We start from the raw sequence: 23904 nt of genomic DNA, 5'->3' as shown, positions 1-23904 counted from the left end.
CGCCAGCCAACATTGGCTGGCAGATGGAATGCGGAGGAGGCCTAATCTGTGGGATCGAATGGGTCTGTGGGAGGTAATCGGCAGAAGGCGGTCTCTCAAGCACAGTAGCTATTGCTATTGTTGATCTTTGCTCATCTGGGTGTTCATTGCTGGTGGGATGGTCTTTTTTATTTCCATTTTGGCTTTTTGAATGGTGTGTAGATGTTGTTTATCTCTATGTGCCTGTTGATAGCTGATTTTTTTTTTTCTGAGCCCCTAACTGGGAATAACCAGCGTTGAATTTAGGGAAACCTCTGAATAAGTATACTCATTCCAAGTAGGAGATTTTGAACACATGCCCTGCTTTGCTTCTGAATGAACATGGATGTGTGCCTGAGAACAGTAGGGGAAAGAAAAAGATGGCTCCTTGATACAACTTGTATTGAAATAGCTATATCTGTTGCATTGAAATAACTATATCTCTCTTTCTCAAGTGGCAGAAATGTACAATAGAGGCCCTTGATTTCAACATACAGCACGTATCGTATTCCCTAATCTGTCTGCTGGCATTACTAACAACACTTGCAACTAGCAGGCAGTGTAGCCATGACAACTCATCGCCAACACTCCTTTTTCTCTTCTCTTTTGTTTCATTGTTACGATGGAGAGAAGAAGAAAAAATTCCCCAGGAAGTTGCTCTGACAAGGTGGTGAGATTGTTTGCTGATATAGTCATGCACATCCACTCCACGCTAGATACCACTCTGACAAAATCTAATGAATTGTCTGGGCGATATCTTGCAAAACTGTCTGGGGCTTTTTTCAGCTTGCAGAGGTTGAGGAAGTGGCTTTAGCCTTTCTGCAATATGGGGTCAGCTGTAGGCAGGCTGATCTATCCCCTGTCTGGCTTCTTTGAACTTCCAGGAAAGCAACTGGATTTGGGAGACGGTCAATGCCTCATTAGTTTAGGTTTAGGTTTAATTTATTTGTATGCCGCCCTTTTCCCAGAAGGGACTCAGGGCGGCTCACAACTCAAAAAGGGAGGGGAAATACAAACAGAGTTACAAAAACATAAAAACCATACATAGTTAAAAGCACAACAATCATACCATTCGAAGTGGGGCAGCGAGTCTTTAGCCCCAGGCCTGTCGGAACAGCCAGGTTTTAAGGGCTTTGCGGAAGGCCTGGAGGGTGGTGAGGGTTCGAATCTCCATGGGGAGTTCGTTCCAGAGGGTCGGAGCAGCCACAGAGAAGGCTCTCCTCTGGGTAGTCGCCAGTCGACACTGGCCGGCTGATGGAATTCGGAGGAGGCCTAGTCTGTGGGATCTAATTGGTCTAGTGGAGGTAATTGGCAGTAGGCGGTCTCTCAAGTACCCAGGTCCAATACCATGAAGGGCTTTGTAGGTGACAATTAGTGGATAGGTGATCTGCTTCAGCAGCATAATACTCACCTGATCAGTAGGTTTCTGGGATTGATTAAAGGACTGCCTTTAATGAAGCAGTGAGCGGTTTGATATCTGTGAATCTCCAAGCTGAACCAACCGTTCTATGCATTTGTCCTGGGAGGCAATGCTGAAGGTCCCTTCTCACCTGAGATTAAATGGAAGAGTTCCAAAGGTAGATTTCTTGGTGTTAGTCCCCATATTTTGGAGTTACATATCCCCAGTGGTGGGTTTCAAAAATTGAAAGGCATCTTTGGTTTGCGTTAAAACAATATCAACACACGCAATGATCTGATTGCACCACAAACGCAGTAGTCATCCTTACCTTCCACAAAGGCACTGAGTTTTATAAATAGGAGCATGATAGTGTAGAATAATCATATCCAAGGACCAGTGGTGGGTTTCAAAAATTGTTCGAACCTACTCTGTGGGTGTGGCCTCCTTTGTGGGAGTGGCTTGCCACCCATGTGACCGAATGGGAGTGGCTTGCCGCCCATGTGACCGGATATGAAGATGCCGACGACACTTGTCAGAACCACCTTAAATCACCTCACACACAGCACTGGCAGTCATAAGAATAGGATGTAAACTTGTTTTTTAAAAGGCATCTTTGGTTTGCGTTAAAACAACTTCAACACACGCAATGTTCTGATTGCACCACAAACGCAGTAGTCATCCTTGCCTTTCACAGAGGCACTGAGTTTTATAAATAGGAGCATGATAGTGTAGAATAATCATATCCAAGGACCAGTGGTGGGTTTCAAAAAATCTTTGGAACCTCTTCTGTAGGTGTGGCCTGCTTTCCGGGTCCACTGGTGGAACCTCTTCTAACCGGTTCAGTAGATTTGACAAACCGGTTCTACTGAATAGGTGCAAACTGGTAGGAACCCACCTCTGCATATCCCCCAAAATTTCATTGGTACCCACCCAATCTATCCAAAAACTTTAAAAACACCTTTAATGGCAGGCCTATTCGGGATTATGGGTTTGAAGGCATCAGGTTGAGTTGCAACCTTACCAAATGGTAGTTATTTCCTGGGGTTCAGAAAGGGGTCTTAATCTGAACTCTATCAAGAGATGCAAGGAATTGAATTATGCATTTTTACTGGCAAAATATGCCTGCTTTCTTGCTCTGCATCTGATTTCCCACTTGCCGACCAAAATTGGGGGTTATGAACATTGTCCAAATGAACTTTATTCCGGCCTTTTATAACCAGCTTGTGATACCACACTCTGTAAATTGGAAGTGTTGGCTCCAGCTGACATCTTGGCACTTGGAATGGGTGATTTGTTCTGCATAAACCTGGACTGATGTATTCATTGAAACATGCACAGATAGCCCATTTACATATGCATTCATTATGTGCATCTTAATATGCATTGGGACCTGCTGTTCTCAGTTAAACAATTGATGTACATACAACATGGGCATCAATAGTTTAATAAGGTCGACATGCTTTAGATGGATATTTTGCTTCTCCTCTTTTAAACTTTCCATGCAAAATAACATTTCTGTTATACTGTCAATATTATAAGGTTTAAATGCTGTGTCACTAGTTTTGTCTAATATACAGTACTCTAGATTGTTAAACTTATATTATGCTAGCATGGTGAAACAGCTGGTGTCTTGGTGTAGAATCTTTATTTAACAACCTTTCGTGAGAGAAAGAAAATCAATCAGTTTGGGATTAAATTCTCCTATAGGAACAGAACAGGTTTGAGAGGAAAGGCTGGGTAGGAAAATTCAGGATTGAAGATCATAGGAATTATTGAGGGAAGAAAATGATAAATCAAAGGAATTTGCAAGCTTGGGAGTGAATTTAAATAAGGGAGCCCACACTTCCTTTTAAAAAATGGGATGGAAATGATACAATGAACAGATATGTAGGTGAATGAGTCCTGCATTTTTACTAAAATTATTCAGTGGATGATTGAAGTAACCTATTGTGTTCCGTGACCCGACAAAAGGGCGAACAACAAAACCGTGCCGAATGAACTGCGTCGCTAAAACCGTGACGTCATCAACGCGCCGACAACAGCGCGGAGACAGAAGGGCGATTTCAGTCGACAGAGGGGCGATTTAAGTTAAGGTAAGGGTTAGGTTTAGGGTTAGGTTTAGCGTTACGGTTAGGTTTAGGGTTAGGTTTAGGGTTAGGTTTAGGGTTAGGTTTAGCGTTACGTTTAGCGCTAGGTTTAGAGTTAGGTTTAGGGTTAGGTTTAGCTTTACGTTTAGGGTTAGGTTTAGGGTTAGGTTTAGGGTTAGGGTTAACATTACGTTTAGGGTTAGGTTTAGGTTTAGGGTTAGGTTTAGTTTTACAGCGCGCTTCTGTCGCTGCGCTGTTGTCGGCGCAATTCAGCGCTCATTCGTCAGAGCGCTTTAGAACACACGGTTTTATCACCGTGGTTTAGTCGGGCGCGGTTTTGTCGTTCGCCCTTTTGTCGGTGAACCGTTGTGTTCAGCATTAAATTAAACCTAATCTGAATATTTCTGGAGAAAGTAACGAGAAATTGTGGTACTTTGATATTAGTGGCACAATTTCTGGGGACTACAGGAGTTTGTGACCGCTCCCCAGTCTTAAATGTCAGGGGAAATCTTCAAAATACAATCTAAAAAAAACCCACATACATCATTGATTTGAATTTACTAACCAACCCATTACAAGCTTCTTAGAAGAACTTTTCTCAGCTGTTTTGAACATAAATGAGGTAAATACTTCTGCACATAATGTCCTTTTGTTATGCAGAAAGAAGTGGTTTCTTAGTTTTGAAAAAACCATTAGAGGCACGATTTCTTTAAGCCCTGAAATTTGAATTGTGCAGAGTATTTTTATTTTTATTATTTGCACACCAACTGCTTTGCCCAGAAGTGCATGAAACAAACAGCACATGTAGCATAGATTGTTCAGCAGTCAGTGGTGTCCAGAAAGAAGGGATTTTCCATGGCATTTTTGCACTGTTCATCATAGCAAGTTGCCAAGTCTCTGCACTAGATCTGCCTAATCAGCATAGCTACTTCTTTAAAAAGAGTTTTAGCCATTATTGCACAGACTTGCTTTGTGATTATCACAGCTCCCTGCCAGTGTGCATTATCCTAACAGCCGCTTTTTCCCTAGCAACTTGTAATGACTGAGTTAAAAATTCTAAATTCTAATTTGAAACAGTCATTAGAAAGTCTTGAACGTTAACTCCAGCAGCACAGGTTTCTTAAAGGACATGATCAATAGACCATGCCAAGCTAAACAAAACAGCCAAACCAGAGTTTTTGATTTAATATAATGAAAATAGGGGGGGGGGAAGTAATACCATAATTGAAAAAAAAGATTTTAGGAAAGACTTCATTAGTAAGAAAGGGACAAAGTGTCTCACGTGGCTTTCCTGCACCAAAAATTGATCTATCGACATCAAAAAATCAATATAAAATTAATTTCCAGTGGTACATTCATGATACATCAGTCCTCTTGGGAGATGTGGGGGAAGCCGTGATTTGATATCTATAGGCTGCCAGGGAAAAATAAGCTCAGACTCAACCCAAAACTGCTTAGTCAGCAAGTATACACCCACACTACACCTATCCTCCGCGAGCTACACTGGCTTCCCATTGGTCTCCGAGCACGATTCAAGGTGCTGGTTATCACCTTTAAAGCCCTACATGGCCTAAGACCTGGATATCTACGAGACCGTCTTCTGCCGCACACCTCCCTAAGACCGATAAGATCACACAGGATGGGCCTTCTCCAGGTGCCATCAGCTGGACAATGTCGGCTGGCGACGCCTCAGAGTAGGGCCTTCTCTAAGAGCCAAGGTGGCGCAGTGGTTAAATGCAGCACTGCAGGCTACTGCTAGATCAGCAGGTCAGCGGTTCAAATCTCACCGGCTCAGGGTTGACTCAGCCTTCCATCCTTCCGAGGTGGGTAAAATGAGGACCCAGATTGTTGGGGGCAATATGCTGACTCTCTGTAAACCGCTTAGAGAGGCCTGAAAGGCCTATGAAGCGGTATATAAGTCTACTGCTATATTGTTGCCGCTCCGGCCCTATGGAATGAGCTACCCCCAGAGATCCGGACCATACCCACTCTCATGGCCTTCTGTAAAGCCATCAAAACCTGGCTTTTCCGGCAGGCCTGGGGCTGTTGACCTCTTGATTGAGGTCCAGCCCCGCTTAGACTGGGTGCATGTTGTGTTTATTTTAATTTGTTGTGTCTTATTTGTTTTAATCCTTTTTAATATTTCTTATTCCTGTAAGCCGCCCGGAGTCCTCTGAGATTGGGTGACCTATAAATTCAATAAATGGAATGGAAGTCCCTTTTGTTACACCAGATTCTCCTCTAAGTGAAATCCATAAATTAATTCGAGTGAAAGTTGTCAGGGTATTTTCATGACTTGGTATTTTAAGTCACGTGTGAAAAGTAAATGATAGGGAAATTTAAGGAAGAAGAATAGCCATCTGATACATAAAATTGTAAGTGGGAATCAAGATACTCTTATGATTTTTGCCATGGGATTTGACTATTATACCCTGTTTTCTCCCAAAATAAGACCTCCCTGGATAATAAACCTAATCAGGCTTTTGAGTGCATGTGCTAAAATAAGCCCTTCCCTCAAAATAAGCCCTCTCCGAAAATATTTAAACGCATGCCTAGCCGGTCCTCGCCATTTCCTCTGGTTGCTTGTCGTGCAAACAACATGAGGCGAGGAGGCAAGGCCGGATGGGGGGAAAGGGAAGGAGAAACAGGCCCCATGCATCCCACATGCCCTTACTTAATGGCCACTCCTGTAACCCTAACCACCGCACCCCTTCTGTCATGCTAATGGCTGCCGCGAAAAAGTGCTGTGATGCGCAAAATAGGTTTAAGGTTTAAGGTTTATTGCATTTATAAGCCGCCCTATTCCCAGAGGGACTCAGGGCGGCTAACAAACACAGGAGGGGGGGTAGTACAAGCAAGGTAACACAACAAACAAGATACAGAGAAAAATTTAAAAACAATCAACAGTCACACAATTCGAGGGGGGGAAAGGGAACTCGTCAACCCCAGGCCTGCTGGAACAGACAGGTTTTTACGGCTTTACGGAAAGCCTGGAGGGAGATGAGGGTCCGAATCTCCGCGGGGAGTTCGTTCCAGAGGGAAGGAGCAGCCACAGAGAAGGCCCTCCTCCGGGTAGTAGCCAGACGACATTAGCCAGTGGATGGAATCCGGAGGAGGCCTAATCTGTGGGATCTAACGGGTCTTTGGGAGGTAATTGGCAGCAGGCGGTCTCTCAAGTACCCAGGTCCACATAGCAGCAGCCATGAGGTGACCATGCTCCCCGCCTCCTGCACCTCAAAAATAATAGGACCTCCCTGAAAATAAGCCCAAGTACTTATTTTGGGGGGTCAAAAGAAAATAAGACCCTGCCTTATTTCCGGGGAAACACAGTAGAAGTCAACTATATAAGATTGGAAGACTAGATTCTGAATAGTAGTAACTTGAGAGTAAACAGTTTTATAAAAGCAAACATTTTGCTTAACTTGTTGGCTTTTATAATCCTCTTTCTAGCTATGACATGGCATTGCAGCTGTAACTATAACTACCAGCTATAACTTTAAGTCATCACAGATACAAACCACATAATAGCTACCAAACCACATTTAATTGGGCTGGGTTTGGAGTTGGCAGGTTAAATATAGCTTTAAAGGAAACTGACATCTGTCAATACAGCTAAATATTGTAAGATCCATGAGTTCAAGGGGACTTACTTAGCAATAGCAATAGCAGCTAGACTTATATACCGCTTCATAGGGCTTTCAGCCCTCTCTAAGTGGTTTACAGAGTCAGCATATTGCCCCCAACAACAATCCGGGTCCTCATTTTACCCACCTCGGAAGGATGGAAGGCTGAGTCAACCTTTGAGACGGTGAGATTTGAACAGCCGAACTGCAGAACTGCAGTCAGCTGAAGTAGCCTGCAGTGCTGCATTTAACCACTGCGCCACCTCGGCTCTACTTCCGGTCAGACTCAAACTGTAATCTGAGTGTTTCATTTAATGGGAAAGGATGGTTGTAAGTGGGTAGGAATGCTCAATGCATATTGGAAACACTTATACTTCTTTATAAACAAGCAAGTTTTGCCCTACCTTCTAAGTGTGTTGCACTACAGCTTCCACAATTCCCAGTCAGCATGTCTGCACACCTGGAGATCGCTGGGTTTCAGAAGAATGAATTAGCACTATCTGAGAGCTGGCCTGCTGGCAATGAAGATGTTACCCTCATTTTTCAGTAAATCAATCTCTTCCGTGTTTAGTCAGAAGGAACTCTTAGTGTGTTCAACTGATTTATTGTCTAGTTAGGACAGGAACAGTAATTTCTTCTGTTGTTTTGTGGGAAGTTACCATCCAGCCCTCTCCCAGAAAAATGAAATATCCTAGGAAATATTGAAAAGAATATTTCTCTGGATGTGAAAAGAAAGAGACATGTTTTAAAAGACAGAATAGTTGCCTGTAGCTTCCTGCCCATCCCCACGGTTAATGGGCCATTAAGACGGCCAAGCTAGTCCACTTTACATAATAAAGACTTCTCCACTTCAGCTACAGGAAAGGATGATAATATTGGCCCTTTACTCAACTGACCACATGGCATCTGAGAACTCATCCATACCTGGATTCAAAATGCAGTCTAGAGAGTTTCCCCTGAATGGCCCCATGGGAGTCTGACAACCAATCAGAATACATTTCTTACACAGGAACAGGAAACAGAGAGGTGGGACTGAACAGGTTATAAAAAGCCTAGCAAGCCCCTCCTTCAGCCCTTCTCTTCTTCTCCACCAACATTGAAGCATGTGATCCCCTTTTCTGTTCAGGGCTCAAGCCATGTGGCCCTGTCCACCAATAAACCATCTTTCCAAGCAGCCTCCATGTCTCCAGTGTCTTTTCCCACACTTGGAGCCGAACCCAGAAGGATGTTTCTTTCATCAGTTTATTCAAGGGGAAATTGATCCAAAGTTTCAGAAAGCAGAGTATTAAGCGATTCTGGTTATTTAACATCTGTTCAAAATTTTATTCAAACAGAGAGAAATGTAAATCTTTAAAACATGTCTTATCTATGTTTATAAAATGTGTCTTTTCCCATGTATATTGTATATGAATAATTTCCATCAAAACCCTGAAATAATAACTTCGGAAGACAGAGCCCAGGGAGGGTTTGGGTTTGGGTTTAACATATGCTTACATTTCCCACTTTTTACCAACATGATTGGCAGCTGTGCTGGTTCGTTTCTTTTTCAACCTGGAAAATGCTGACTCGGGGATATGAGCTTTTATTTCCGAAAGAAAGAAGTGGTTCAGCTGACGAAGTTTGGATAATAAATCAGATATTGCAACAGGGCTTGAAACAACAATGTGTTTAACTCATAGGCATGTGATACATTTTGAAATCTCTTTAGGGATTTGTCGGTTGTTATATGTTGCTTCACAACCCAAGGTTATGAGAATAAAAAAAACCCTCATAGTTATCTGAAGCTGCTATTGCTCCTTGTTAGTATCTGGATCTTTGATTTCTGCTTACATGTATCGTAGCAACATTTGAGTAACCTGGGTGAAACTTGTATAGCAATAACAGTAGACTTATATACCGCTTCATGGGGCTTTCAGCCCTCTCTAAGCGGTTTACAGAGTCAGCGTATTGCCCCCAACAACAATCCGGGTCCTCATTTTACCCACCTCGGAAGGATGGAAGGCTGAGTCAACCCTGAGCCGGTGAGATTTGAACCGCTGAACTGCTGATCTAGCAGTCAGCCTGCAGTGCTGCATTTAACCACTGCGCCACCTTGGTATCACCTTCTAGAATCATCCGGCCATCATTGTGCCAAAATAACTGCAAAATGGGGACAGGTTTTACGTATATCTCCCAGTGGAGTCTGGGGAATGCTATGCTGTCACTGTAAGTTAATAGTAAGGAAATTCATTCGCTCTGGGTCCTCTCCCTAACAGCTTGGAAGTTGAGACCTTTTAAAGCTAGAAAGTAAAATGAAAGTAGTAGAAAATGTCTTTCGGGCAATTAGTAGCTAGAGAAAGCTTTTTTTCATTATTTTAATTTTATCAATTTCATATATACATTCACAATTATATGATCTCATAACTGTTATTAATAATGTGTATTTATAACAATTTTTCCCTACTGTTGACAATATACTTGAAGATTGCTTTCTCACCATCCCATAGATCCATCTTATCTTACAACAGTCCTACTTCTTCTTCCCTCCCTCCCTCTTTCCTTCCCTCGTTTCTTCTCTCCTACTCTCCTTCCTTCCCTCCTTCCTTCCCTCCCTCTTTCCCCCTTCCCTCCTTCTCTCCTTCCCTCCTTCCTTCCTTCCCTCCTTTCTTCTCTCCTTCTCTCCTTCCTTTCCCCCTTCCTTTCCTCCTTCCTTCCCCCTTCCTTCTCTCCTACATTCCCTCCTTCCTTCCCTCCTTTCTTCTCTCCTTCTCTCCTTCCTTCCCTCCTTCCTTCCCTCCCTCCTTCCCCCTTCCCTCCTTCTCTCCTTTCCTCCTTCCTTCCCTCCTTCCCTCCTTCCTTCCCTCCTTAGAGAAAGCTTTTATAACTGGGTAGTCTTTCAGATATTTTGGGATTCAGCTCCAAAATTTCAGATTGCATAACCAATAGACAGAGATTTGTCCCAACATAATCTTTAAACAGCACAGGTTAAGGAATAGTTTTTCTAGCTGGAATGTCCTGTTGAGTACTGGAAAGACTATTGGAACTCACAGACATTAGTTGAATTTACATGTGCTAAGGCTTAATGTGATTTGCTCAAACCATGGTTAAAGAACCCTTGGTTTATACACATGTGAGTTCAGAAGCTAGAAATGTCCATCAACAGTACCAATCCCAGTGACCATTTTAAGAAAAACTAATGTTGAGCAAACTTTCAGAGAAGTTTGTTCATCATGACGATTATTATTATTGAGAAAGATCTGATTAGCGTCTTAGCAAGGTAGTTTTCTAGAAATCACATTGAAAACCATCTGCTTGGTTCAAATTCTTGCTACAGTTTAACCACTAATCAAGTCCATTAAAAGATGGTTCTATTTTCTATATATATATTAGTCTATTTAAATTTTGGAGGAGAGGGGAAATGGATATTTGTATTCTCTTGCAAGTGTTTTGGGTTCTTCCTTCTTTAATTTTAGAAATCATAGCAATAAAAGGGTAGCTTCCATCTTTTCAGAAGTTCAGAATAATTTATCATAGATATGTGCTAAGTTTAAATAATATTGCAATAAAACCTGGGCTGTAATAGAGTAAAAATATCCAGAGTTTCTCCTGGGACTTATTCCCAGCATTTAGAATCGAGGGGTTTGGGTGCCTATGTATAAAGATGTTTAATAATCTTGATCCAAAGAATATATTGAGAATATCGATCTTGGCCATCCATGGGGGGGGGAGGGGCAAACTATGAAGACTGAATCATGACATTGAAACACAAATTCTAAATGGATCAAGCAGTTTAAAATGGCAGTGGGAACTTTGTACTTCCAGAGTTGCAAAATTTTGTTAATGTAGCCTGACAATAAAGTAGATTTAGCTCATTTAGTCATATCTCCTGCCTAGTTTATCCAGAGGAGCTAATGGATATATGAGTGTCAAGGAGAAATTATATTGGCACCCCTTAGCATAGCGACACATTTTCATACAATTTTATGGAGGTGGTCTTCCCAGATTAATTCCATTTATTCCATCTTCCCATGTTGCTAAAACAACACTGGCAAAGCCAAGATCTCTCTATCTTCATTCCTTTTTCCACCCTATGGTTTAAAGTGTTCGCAAACTATAGCTTTACTGTTTCTTCTGTAGTAGGAGCTGAACTGATGATCAATGTAATCTAGCTTTGTGACTCTCCTAGAAGCCGCATGTTGTCCAAATATGGCCATTATGGCACTTTTTATATATTTTATAGCAATAGCAATAGCAGTTAGACTTATATACCGCTTCATAGGGCTTTCAGCCCTCTCTAAGTGGTTTATAGAGTCAGCATATCGCCCTCACAGTCTGGGTCCTCATTTCACCTACCTCGGAAGGATTGAAGGCTGAGTCAACCTTGAGCCGATGAGATTAGAACCGTTGAACTGCAGATAGCAGTCAGCTGAAGTGGCCTGCAGTACTGCACCCTAACCACTGCGCCACCTCGGCTCTTAAATTGTAATCAATCAACAATTTATTATTTTGTATCTTTGGGACATTGTTTATTTTGGAAAAAAAATTGATAAGCACAGGTTATTGTTCAGATGAGGTGCCCAAAATGAAATATCTATTCACTTGATATGTAGTAGAGGGATGGGCAACTCAATGGTTCAAGATTCCATTGAAATCCAGAACATTCTGTTCTCTCCCAGACCTTTACCAGATCTTTTCATTCAGTGTTTTCCAGAAGCAAAGGCTCACAACTCGGAGCATCTCAACATGGCTGAGGCAAAATATTTAATGTTTTAAGATGTTCGGTACAAAATATTTTAGTGTTAAGATGCTTCAGTGTTTCATGCTTCCAGTTCAGAGGATTTACTTCCGGAAACTAGAATGTCACAATCCAGCATAATCAGATAGGAGAACAGACTGTTCCAGAGTTTTCCAGAATGTTCCATTGCTGGACTGGTTGATTTTGTAAATCCCTAGTTTATATTTATAGAGGCTTGTTTTTTGGACAAAGGTTATTTCATGCATATTCTGGAAGACCAGTTGGGTTTTGTAAATGGTCGCATTCATTGAATTATATGCCAATAATTTAGAAATTACAGGAGCTCAGCAGACAATAGCAATAGCAATAGCAGTTAGACTTATATACCGCTTCATAGGGCTTTCAGCCCTCTCTAAGCGGTTTACAGAGTCAGCATATTGCCCCCAACAACAATCCGGGTCCTCATTTTACCCACCTCGGAAGGATGGAAGGCTGAGTCAACCCTGAGCCGATGAGATTTGAACAGCCGAACTGCAGAACTTCAGTCAGCTGAAGTAGCCTGCAGTGCTGCATTTAACCACTGCGCCACCTCGGCTCTATTGCTTTATCGATTGTGAAAAGCTCAGTGCTGCAAGATTGGGGAAAATACCCATTTTTTTTCAGTTGTACAATTAGTTGGTGAAACCTAGTACTGCTTCAGGAATTTGGATTGCATTTTGTTAGTTTGTGTGATAATGTTTTGATTTGTTTCACAGTCTTAAATAGAATTACTTAAAAGCTAATTATTTCATAATAACCTGCACGCACGCACATAAAGAAATACACTTTACTGTATATATAAAGAAGAGATACTGGATCTTCCCTTTTTTCTTTTTCTTTTTTTCATATATAATTAAACCAAAATCCCATTGAAGATGTCTGCTCTTTTGTTATACTTAATGTTACTATAAATTACCGTATAAATTCAAGACCAGTGGAAGCAGCACATCATCAATTTTGCAAGTAGGCACTTTCCCACTATCATGGTAGGTGGAGTGGAAAAAAATAAGATCTTCTTTTGAGATATTTGTGGATTTTCCATCACTACATTAGTGGTGGACAGATATCAAGTAAGCAAGGTAAAGTGAAATACAGAATAGTGTTAGAGCAGCAAGCACATATTGAGATTTAATGAACACCAGTGGTGGGTTTCAAAAATTGTTCGAACCAACTCTGCGGGTGTGGCCTCCTTTGTGGGAGTGGCTTGCTGCCCATGTGACCGGAGGGGAGTGGCTTGCCGCCCATGTGACCGGATATGAAGATGCCGACGACACTTGTCAGAACCACCTTAAATTACCTCACACACAGCACTGGCATGCATAAGAATAGGATGGAAACTTGTTTTTTAAAAGGCATCTTTGGTTTGCGTTAAAACAATTTCAACACACGCAATGTTCTGATTGCGCCACAAACGCAGTCGCCATCCTTACCTTTCACAGAGGCACCGAGTTTTATAAATATGAGCATGATAGCGTAGAATAATCATATCCAAGGACCAGTGGTGGGTTTCAAAATATTTTGGAACCTCTTCTGTAGGTGTGGCCTGCTTTCCGGGTCCACTGGTGGAACCTCTTCTAACCGGTTCGGTAGATTTGACGAACCGGTTCTACCGAATAGGTGCGAACTGGTAGGAACCCACCTCTGATGAACACCTTACCTTAGTCTAAATAATCACTGAGCCTTCTATTAGCTTTTGGTGGTACAAATTAGCTCAGTAACCTCGGTGAAAAATTATGCCTGATTTTAGATTTTTTTAAACTCTTACCTTCATTTCAGTACAGAATTATGAAGATGAATCAGCTGCCTCTCGTGTTGTTTCATAAGAAAGGGTGATTGTACCATTGCATCCATCTCAGTAACTAGCACTTGAATAGTTTCGAAATCCAGATTTTGTAGCAGGTGATAGATCAAAAGGTGTCACTACAGACAAATCATTTCTTCACCAAAGTTGTACAATCATTTCACAACCTAATAATTCATTGATTTCAATAAGACTTTGACAAAGCTACCGTAACTTTTCCAAGATCCGGTCTCTTATCTTTGAACGAGAATCTCCGGGATTATGAAGTGAATAACTAAAATGTATTTATTCTATAAAACTCTTTTCAGCTTGATTCATTTTTATCTGTTTCTCCTTCCTGAAACAGGGTGAAAACTTCGGTTTTTATGGACTTCAGTTGAATGCGTTTTATACATCAGAGAACACAAAGGACACAATTGGTAAAAATTTGTGCTGCACAATGTTGTGACATTGTTTCTGGCTCAACAGATTTGGGAAACGAGGCATCCTTACTCCCAATTAATCTATTAAAATGAGGCTTCCCTGTATTTTTTTATTTTGCAATAAGATTTAAAAAAAAAACAGAAGAAATGTCTATGCAGAAATTGAGAGGGTGATCAGAAAATAAAAAAGTATCTGCCAGAGATCCAGATTGGTCTGGAATGAAATTGCCACAAGTTTTTCTTGTTTATATTTTCATTACTTTTTTCTGATCTGGAGGGTTTTTCTATTTGGGATGGGGGAATATTTGATGTACGAATTCTGCTTTTCACACTGTGATGTGGTTTAGGCAATAGGATGTCTTCTGCTTTGTGCCAGCTGTGGGCAACACAGAGAGTTCACACACAGGTAGGTAATCTCTCCTTCCATTTTGACCAAATCTTCTCTATTTTCAAGTTTTGACCTGCATTGATCATGCGACTGGCCATTGCTCTTTGCCATAAAGTCACTTCATGGTCTTTTGAAGCAGAGCAGATAAGCAGAGCCCTGATATGAATAACTTGTGTATTTCATGCCTCGAGTAATTCTTCCTGCTAAAAACCTGGATTGTCAAATTATCTCCTAGTCCTTGCTGTCTTGGACTCTCTATTTGTCCAGGCTTCGTATATTTAATCTCAGGTGAAGGACTCATGGCATGTTAAAGTTAGCTTTCTATCACACATAGTTGTTAACTCGGATGAAGGATAGGGACACAATAGGTAATAGGGATCTTGAGATATTTGAACTATGGCATTTACTATCAGTTTTCCTGGTCTGGCAAGGTTAGCCCTATTGACCATGCTCATTACATTCTACCGATCTCAATAATTATAAGCTAGCCCCAATGATTGCATATATTATTATATTAATAGCATATATTTAAGGCTGGTTTTAGGTCTGCTTTAAGAACAGAGAGTTTTTCCATAATGCTGATTAATTGGGATTATTTTTTTTCAGGGTAAAATTGAAAAGCTGACACTCTTCATTTTTATACCTGTCTTAAAAAACATTAACATAATTTCTTTCTTGGCCACATTCTAGATCAAGAATGGGCATCACTGATCAATGCCAGGTCCTTTCTTGATGCGTCGGTTCAAGTCCTAGTCATTGTTCACATGCCATAATTTTTGAGAATTTTTTTTTTTAATACTGTCCATAAATTACCATGAGATCTACAAAATCCAGCTTTCTCTTTTTAATGTTTTAAAATCTACATTATTGGGGAAGGTCATCTGGTGGCATAAAACTATATTATCATTGATATGGTAATTAGTACAGGGTAGTCCTTGACTTATGACCACAATTGAGGTCAAAATTCCTGTTGCCATGAAAGATGGTTAAGGGAGTTTTGTCCCATTTATGACCTTTTTTTGGCAGAGTTGTTAAATAATTCACTGCACTTAGCAACAGCAATAGCAGTTAGACTTATATACCGCTTCATAGGGCTTTCAGCCCTCTCTAAGTGGTTTACAGAGTCAGCATATTGCCCCCAACAACAATCCGGGTTCTCATTTTACCCACCTCGGAAGGATGGAAGGCTGAGTCAACCCTGAGCCGGTGAGATTTGAACAGCCGAACTGCAGAACTGCAGTCAGCTGAAGTAGCCTGCAGTGCTGCATTTAATCACTGCGCCACCTTGGGTCTTGTTAAGTTAGTGACAGAGTTAAGTGAATCTGGCTTCCCCTTTGACTTTGTTTGCCAGAAGGTCAGAAAAAGGTGATCACATGACCCTGGGACACTGCATCTGTCATAAATGAGTCAGATATCCATTTGGAATTGAAATATTTTGCCATATGAAACAAGCTTGTCTTGGATTTCACTTAGCTGCTGAATGGCAATTGCAATAGCAATAGCAATAGCAATAGCAGTAGACTTATATACCGCTTCATAGGCCTTTCAGGCCTCTCTAAGCGGTTTACAGAGAGTCAGCATATTGCCCCCAACAATCTGGGTCCTCATTTTACCCACCTCGGAAGGATGGAAGGCTGAGTCAACCCTGAGCCGGTGAGATTTGAACCGCTGAACTGCTGATCTAGCAGTAGCCTGCAGTGCTGCATTTAACCACTGCGCCACCTTGGCAATCCAGAAGGATGTATTGGTTTCAGCCAATTTGCCACCTGCAGCCAATGCAAACATGCTTCTACCAGTTACACCCATGTAACATCTAGCAACTATAATGCAATCTCATGGAAAGCTCTTTGAAAATGATCCAGAACCTTTAGTAGGCATAGAATGCCAATGAGGTAAGCAACATATTCCCATCCATTCTGAAATACTGGCACATTTACGTTTTCAGAGGCTGTTGGAACTTGCTGGTTGTGTTATTTAAAGGCCTACATGGCTTGGATGTTGTCTTAGAAAGTTGCCTCTCCTGTATAGTTTTCCAGGAGCTTCAATTTGGTTGACAAAGACTGTAATAACTGTTGGGTTTCTGAAAGCCAGCTTCAGCTTTTTCTAAGGGTAGTTCTTGAAAAAGTGAAACAGGATTATTTTAAGAGGTCTGCTCTTCACGGGTCTCATTTGGATGACAAATGCACCCTCATTTTACTAAAGATGGGATGTAAATAGAAGTGTGCTTCTACTATTCTTGCTTTTAAACCACGGGTGTCAAATTTGCGGTGTCACATTGCCGTCACGTGACATGTCACAATGTTTTTTTTTCCCTTTGCAGAACTGGGGAGAGCATGGCTCCAGATTGCCAGTTTGACACCCCTGCTTTAAACTATACTGCTAATACCTCCTATAATTTATTGAAACGTTAGGTAGGGAACACTGGTGTTAAAACTATGGAAATAGTTAACACATGCAAGGAATGTTGGGTATGTTGTATATCCTTGAAGAAATGCCATTTAGATGCAATTCTCCTTAATCTTATTTATTAGTTATCATATCTGGGCCACATAACTTCAGTCAACCAGTAGATCAATGGTTCCCAAACTTGGCAACTTTAAGACTGGTGGACTTCAACTCCCAGAATTCTCCAGCCAGCTCTCCTCTGCTGGCTGGAGAATTCTGGGAGTTGAAGTCCACCAGTCTTAAAGTTGCCAAGTTTGGGAACCACTGCAGTAGATGATAGTGAAGAAAGACCCTGTCTATATCTTTGTCATCTAGTGGCCCTCTGGAGTTCTGTACCCAGATTTCTACATTTATAGATACTTCAAGAACATAGAATGAGAGACCTGGAAACCTCAGAGGCCACCTACCATATTTTTCAGTGTATAAGATGCACCTTTTTCCCCTCAAAAAAGAGGCTGAAAATCTGGGTGCATCTTATACACTGAATACAGCATTTTTTGCCTCCCAAACCCCGCCCTCTTCACCAAAATGGTCGTGCATAGCTTTTAGGTGGCTTTCAGAGTGCTCCTGGGTGCTGGGGAGGGCAGAAATGAGTGGAAAATGGGCAGTTTTGCTCAGTTTCGCTCTGCCCCCGGAGCACTCTATAAGTCTTCTAAAGGTTATGCATGCCCATTTTTTGACAAAAAATGGGCCCATTTTTGTGAAAAATGGGCTGCTTTTTGCTTGTTTTGGGGGGGCCTACCCCACAGGAGCACTCTACAAGCCTCCTAAAGTATATTCATGCCCTTTTTTGAAAAGAAAAGGGGCCATTTTCGCAAAAGAAAAGGGGGCATTTTGGGGAGGTCTGCAGAGTGCAAAACCTTTTTGAAAAATTTGCCTCTTCAAAACCTTGGTGCGTCTTATACTCCAGTGCGTCTTATACTCTGAAAAATATGGTAGTACAAACTTCTGCTCAGGGTTTGAAACCTTGAAACAATTTGGAGAATTTATCTAGTCTCTGTTTAAATACCTTTACTTAGAAGGAACATACTTCATGAGGCTGCCTGTTTCACAGGTTTACCATCAGGAAATTCCTGTATCTACGTGGATCTACTTCTCTGTAGTTTCAGTCTCCTTTGGTTCTGGGCCTGCTGCCTAAGGCAACAGAAACCAAATCCCTTCTGTCTTCTATGTGCCAATCATTTATCTATTTGAAGATTACTTTCATGTTTTTCCTAGACTTGTCTCCCAGACTAAACGTACCCACTTCTATCCAGTGTCTCAACCCTGGCTACTTGAAGATACGTGGATTTTAACTCCAAGACTTACTGCTGATTGGGAAATTCTGGGAGTTTTGAAGTCCATATACCTTCAAGTGGCCAAAGTTGAAAAACACGGCTTTAATAATTTCTCACAGGAGCTTAAGTCCCATCACCTTCTTGGTGGTCCTCCTCTGAAGGCGTCCACATTTTATTACAATGTGTGTTTTTTCTTTTAGTTCTTAAAATATTTACCAAGAGCACCCAAGTTATACTTAGTTTTTTTCTTTGTCTTCAGAATTAGTGGCTCTTTCTCAATTTGGTGTGTTAGATTTTGAATTCCCTAATTCTTTAGCTAACAAGACCAAGAGAAATAGGTCCGCTGTACCTTCAAAACATCAGCTTTGGAAAAGCTGTAGACAGCAATCTCCAGATGTAGGTACATGGAGCTATAGATATACTGAGACATAATTTTCCATGCGATGAACAGATGGACTAGCAAATGATGCTATTGAGTCAGAATAATCGCTAATGAAAATGGCCACATTTGCTCTCGTGCAATGCCCAGGCAAGGTTAAAGCAGTACCTTTGGTGACCAGTCTTACAGTCCTGCCATGGTATCACTAAAAAAATCAAATATTTCAGAGTACAAGATTACTGGAACAATCTAGCTACTCCACATCCCTTCCTCTATAGGAAACTTCTTTATTTCTTAGTTTTATATGTGCAATGGATCATAAACCACTCCCAAAGCAGTTCCGCCTATAATTTTCACTTCTGACTGTACATGTGTTTTCTGATTCCCAACTACCCCAAATCCATTTTCAATCCCTTTCTCTCTTGCTTTGCTTCATCTTGATATCAGCTTATCTCTCTTCCTTGGGGACCTAGCAATAGCAATAGCAGTTAGACTTATATACCGCTTCATAGGGCTTTCAGCCCTCTCTAAGCGGTTTACAGAGTCAGCATATCGCCCCCAACAACAATCCGGGTCCTCATTTTACCCACCTCGGAAGGATGGAAGGCTGAGTCAACCCTGAGCCGGTGAGATTTGAACCGCCGAACTGCAGAACTACAGTCAGCTGAAGTAGCCTGCAGTGCTGCATTTAACCACCGCGCCACCTCGGCTCTGTCTCACCTCGGGTGAAATGTTCTCAATAACTTCTGACTTTGCTAAATTCTGATTTGGAAAAGACACACAAGGTCTCCTTTTAGAGGAAGGTACCAGAATTTGATAACCAGGAAGAAGGGAAGGGTCCATACAGTGTCCACTAACAGTTTTATACTGTGTAGTGAAGTTTAGTGAAGTTATCGATGTATTTATGCAGTGAGGTGGTTTTGTTATTCTGCTGGCTTGTGACAGAACCTAACATTAGCAATAGCAGTTAGACTTATATACCGCTTCATAGGGCTTTCAGCCCTCTCTAAGCGGTTTACAGAGTCAGCATATTGCCCCCACAGTCTGGGTCCTCATTTCACCCACCTCAGAAGGATGGAAGGCTCAACCTTGAGCCGGAAGAGTCAACCTTGAGCCGGTGAGATTTGAACCGCTGAACTGTAGATAGCAGTCAGCTGAAGTGGCCTGCAGTACTGCACCCTAACCACTGAGCCACCTCGGCTCTTGATGTGGGCACAGAAAAAACGACTGGACAAAATAGCACCCAGTTGGCTTCTGTTTCTAATCTGGGCCGCCCTGGGTTTAGTCCACCACTGTACCATACTGGCTCGCTATTAGTGAGAGAAGTGAATCTAAATAAAATTGCAGCCGCTAACACCTGAAATGTTTTTTTTAAATTATTTAACTTTTATTACTGTTGCACCATTTATACAATTACATATAATTTCAATGCATCCATTGTACATGTTGCTTTTTTATTCTTTTGCTTATTTCCAATGAGTGGTGACTTGGTGTCTGTGACACAGAATGGAAGAGAAACTGGAACTGCAAGGAACGCAGATTATTATTATTATTTTTTCATTTTCACTGACCAATAAACAGAACTACAGATGCACTCAACCACAGACATGCATTAAACTCGTCATGAGAAATCTAGGTAGGCTAAGTAGGATGAGAATGCTTTTTTTTTTAAACTATTTTTTTTTTAAACTCCCAAAAAATATTTGGGGAAGAAGAATAAATTGCAGGATTGGCATTGAGGAGAAAAAAAAATGTTGACAGCTATGTGAGTTTTGTCTGAAAGTTGCCATTCATCCACTGCATAAAAAATACAAAATGATAAAGCCTGTAAATAAAATCTTTTTTTTAAAGAATCCACAAGAAAATACTGCTTTTATAAAGGTTTTGATTGGTGTGGCACTGGCCCAGAAGGCAGAATTAATCCTATCATTGCACCTCCATCCCTCCTAGGAAAAAAAAGAAAGGAAAAGATAAGTGGAGTGCGTTTAAGAGCAGGTCAGGAGGGAAAAGGAGAAGAGAAAGAGGCATACTGCACTTTCAGACAAACTGGGTTGTCTTCTTAATGAAATGCAGAGATTTTTCTTTTTTTGGAAAGTTGGCAGAAACTATATTAGATATTTCCCCCCCACAAAAATACTATTTCGATTACCCCATGTCAACCATTTCCCCCATCCCCCTTAACTTAATGGGACACTTCTTGCTTGCTTGGTTTTTCTTGGGCGATAACAGTTCAGCTACGTAACAAGTTAGTAGAGCTGGGGAAGAAAAGATAATTAAAAAAAAAAAAAGACACAGGTTGTTTTAAGTGGTTAATTTTTGTTTTGTTCTGCAATAGGCTGTCCAAATTTAATCCTTCGCTGCTATGGTCTGATCCGAGTTTGCTGCTGGAGCTTCAGATGGTTTCGCTTCCTCTGGCGGGGCTGCGGGCTCTGAGGCCTTGGGAGTAGAACTAGGTGCTTCTGTTGTCGGCGGGGTCTCCTTGGAAGAAGGCGCAGCCTCGTTGCTGCTGCTGCTGGGTTTTGAGTCTGAAGCTTGGGCCACGTCACTTTTAGTTTCCGGGACTGCAGGAGCTTCAGTCTTTTTGGCTTCCCCTTCCTCCTTGCCCTTGTCATCTCCTTTACTAGCAGCTGTGACCTCTGAAGGCTGGGAAGCTTTTGCATCACCACTGGGCTCTGAGGATTTCGGGGTGTCGCTGCTGGCTGGAGGAGCATCTGAGCTCGGTTCCTCCTTAGAGGTTTCAGTGCTCTTCGGAGGCTCTGCTTTTGTGTCACCCGGAGTGTCCAGCTTCTCCGGTTCTGGCTTCTTCGGTTCTTCTGGGCTTACACCTTTCTCCCCTTCCTTCTCTTCTGCCTTGTTGCCAGCTACCTGGGCATCCTTGTCTCCCATCTCCTCTTTGTTATTCTCCTTCATTTCTGCAGTCTCCGTGGCGGTCTGCTGGCTTGACTCATTCTCTTTGGGAGCCTCTCCTTCCTCCGCTGTTGTCCCCTCGGCCTTCTTGTCTTTGTCTTTGGCCTTTTCATCGTTCACATTATAACCCTTCTTCTTCTTGCTCAGTTTACCTCCCATGGTGGCGCACTGAAAATGAGAAAAGGGAGAATAAGGTTACCAGTAAAATGAACACTAAGTTACTTTGTCCTTCTCACACAATATGCACGCAACGATACTAGAGTAAATAGAGAAGAGTGGGTTGCACCCAGACTAAATTCCTCAATCACGTTTTCGATCTCATTGAAATAAATGAAGTGAAGTAGCCATCAATAATTCAATCGCATTTCATAAAACAGTAGTAAACAAGACTGTTTCGGTCATGTTGTCCCATCAATGCAACCTGCTAAACTTTAAGTGGCTGTGTTCATCCATAAAGCACATTAAGCACATTACACTCAGTAGGATATGCAAACTCAGCCTGTATTTGAATGCAATCCAGCCTTTTATAACTGCAAACTAAAGTAACATTTTCACTGCACTACTTGAGTTGCTAGTGGATTTAATTTCACCAGACAGGGGAAATTATTACATCTATTTGTGATTATTAAAACCATAATTTCATAGAGTAAATCCCTGGGCCCAAAATATTATAAATCTCCATTCTATAGAGTTACCTTGTCATGGCTTTCTTTAAAATTGTTTCTAGTTTAACAAAAGTCTCCATTAAAGATCTGTCTCTGGGCTTTGGCCATAATTAAGGTATATTAAGTTCCATTTAATATTTACTGCCCAATGCAGAATAGCAATTTCTAAGAATGTTTGGAGTAGAACTACACTAGTCTTCCTCAATTTTTTTTTCCTTTCTACAACTCTTAAATCTAGATAGCAGTGGTATTAGAAAACTATCTAGAGTTTTCTCTCTGGAACGAGCTCCCCGTGGCCTTCCATAAAGCTACTAAGTCCTGGCTGTTCCGGCAGGCTGGGGGTTGTTAAAGCACCCAGCCCCGTCTTAATTGTGACTGTTGTGGATTTTAAAATTGTTTGTGTTGTCTTATTTATTCCCTCCCCTGTTTATTGTGAGCCGCCCGGAGTCCTTCAGGAGTGGGCGGCATACAAAACCAATAAACCAAACCTAACCTAACCTATCTCTCATACACCTCTCTTCCTCTCTACAATAAACCTAGTTTAGTTACTGGAGAAATAAATACCAATTCGGGATCTTATCCCTCTTTAAATGCCCTGATATACATCTTTCCTATCTTACCTTCTTTCATATACCATTCACGCTATTTCACCTTAATATAACGAAGGAAAATTCCATTGCATTGTATACAAAAGAGCAATTGTTTACATATTCTAAGTATCTGTATATACAATGACATCCAAATAGTAATGGGCAAACCCAAATCCTGGGGGTGAAAACCTGCTTAATTTATCTTCATTTAATTTTCCCTCAGCCTTCCTACAGATGTTTACCAGAGTGAAACTTTCCATGCATTGCAAACTGCATTCCAGGCAAATTAATTTCATTCTCTTGATTTAGATGGACTTTTTTTCATCTGAAAAATATTGGACAATTTCCCAAAGCTTCATGCAATTCTCTACATTTTATGAAGTTGCGGCCACGTGCCATGTGTGTAACATGCTCCTTGCCTTGCTCCTCCAGGATGCCAATCCTAACCTCTCATCTAACCTCCAACCTCCTGTCTGATATGATCTCAGTTAATAAACCAGGAAGATAAGTCGGATCCCGGAAGAGAGAAGTAGGGAACATGTTGTAGCTATAAGTTGTAGCTATAAGTTTTGGATGACTGTCGGATCATAACTTCTGAACACATTAGTTCAGGCGTGTTTATTATTTCCTACATTTTCTGTAATTTAGAAGAGGAAGGATTTGCTTGTGGTTTCCTATCCATGTTTTAGGGAATAAAGATTTTTCTAGCCACTTTATACACTCACAGGCATTCATGACTATAATGCAGCTGCTTTAGAAAAAGAATTAAAAGGTAACAGCTTGCTAGGAAAGATTTTAAATAATGCACCGAATATAAAATGGATCCCACATCAATCCTTCCAAAAAAAGACACCCAGCCCACTTTGGTCATGAAAACAGTCGCTAAAACCTAACAACATTAGTGCCACTCCATTTCATCCATGTAGGTCACTGTGAGTTTATTGCATAAAGAAAACAACACGTTCGTGCCCATCCAGTCACATTTCACTTCACCGGAGGTTTTGCAAATCAGCAAGAGCAATGTATTAAACAAAAGCGAGGGTTATATTTGCTTGCAGATAGTCGATCCTCAATTAAGCCTCTATTTGTTTGCCTGGTAATGGCTAAATAACACAAACCAGCTTTTGTGCAAGGTGCCTATTTCTTCCCT

General features: G+C 41.3%; 1 protein-coding gene across 1 annotated transcript in view; it reads right to left on the bottom strand.

The window, feature by feature from the left end:
- Positions 1 to 19955: 19955 nt before the first annotated feature.
- Positions 19956 to 23904, bottom strand: part of BASP1 (brain abundant membrane attached signal protein 1) — a 91146-nt gene continuing 87197 nt past the window's right edge. Inside the window, exon 2 of the mRNA XM_087721988.1 lies at positions 19956 to 21667. Within this exon, the coding sequence (XP_087578114.1) occupies positions 20939 to 21658 (720 nt within the window). The 5' untranslated portion in view covers positions 21659 to 21667 and the 3' untranslated portion in view covers positions 19956 to 20938. The remainder of the gene's footprint in view (positions 21668 to 23904) is intronic.

This window comes from Thamnophis sirtalis, unplaced genomic scaffold (genome assembly GCF_051295495.1).
Source record: "Thamnophis sirtalis isolate CommonGarterSnake01/CBP01778 unplaced genomic scaffold, rThaSir2_p1.2 scaffold_8, whole genome shotgun sequence".
NCBI lineage: Eukaryota > Metazoa > Chordata > Lepidosauria > Squamata > Natricidae > Thamnophis > Thamnophis sirtalis.
The sequence above is the reverse complement of the archived record's forward strand: the minus strand, read 5'-3'. Positions and strand labels throughout refer to the sequence as shown.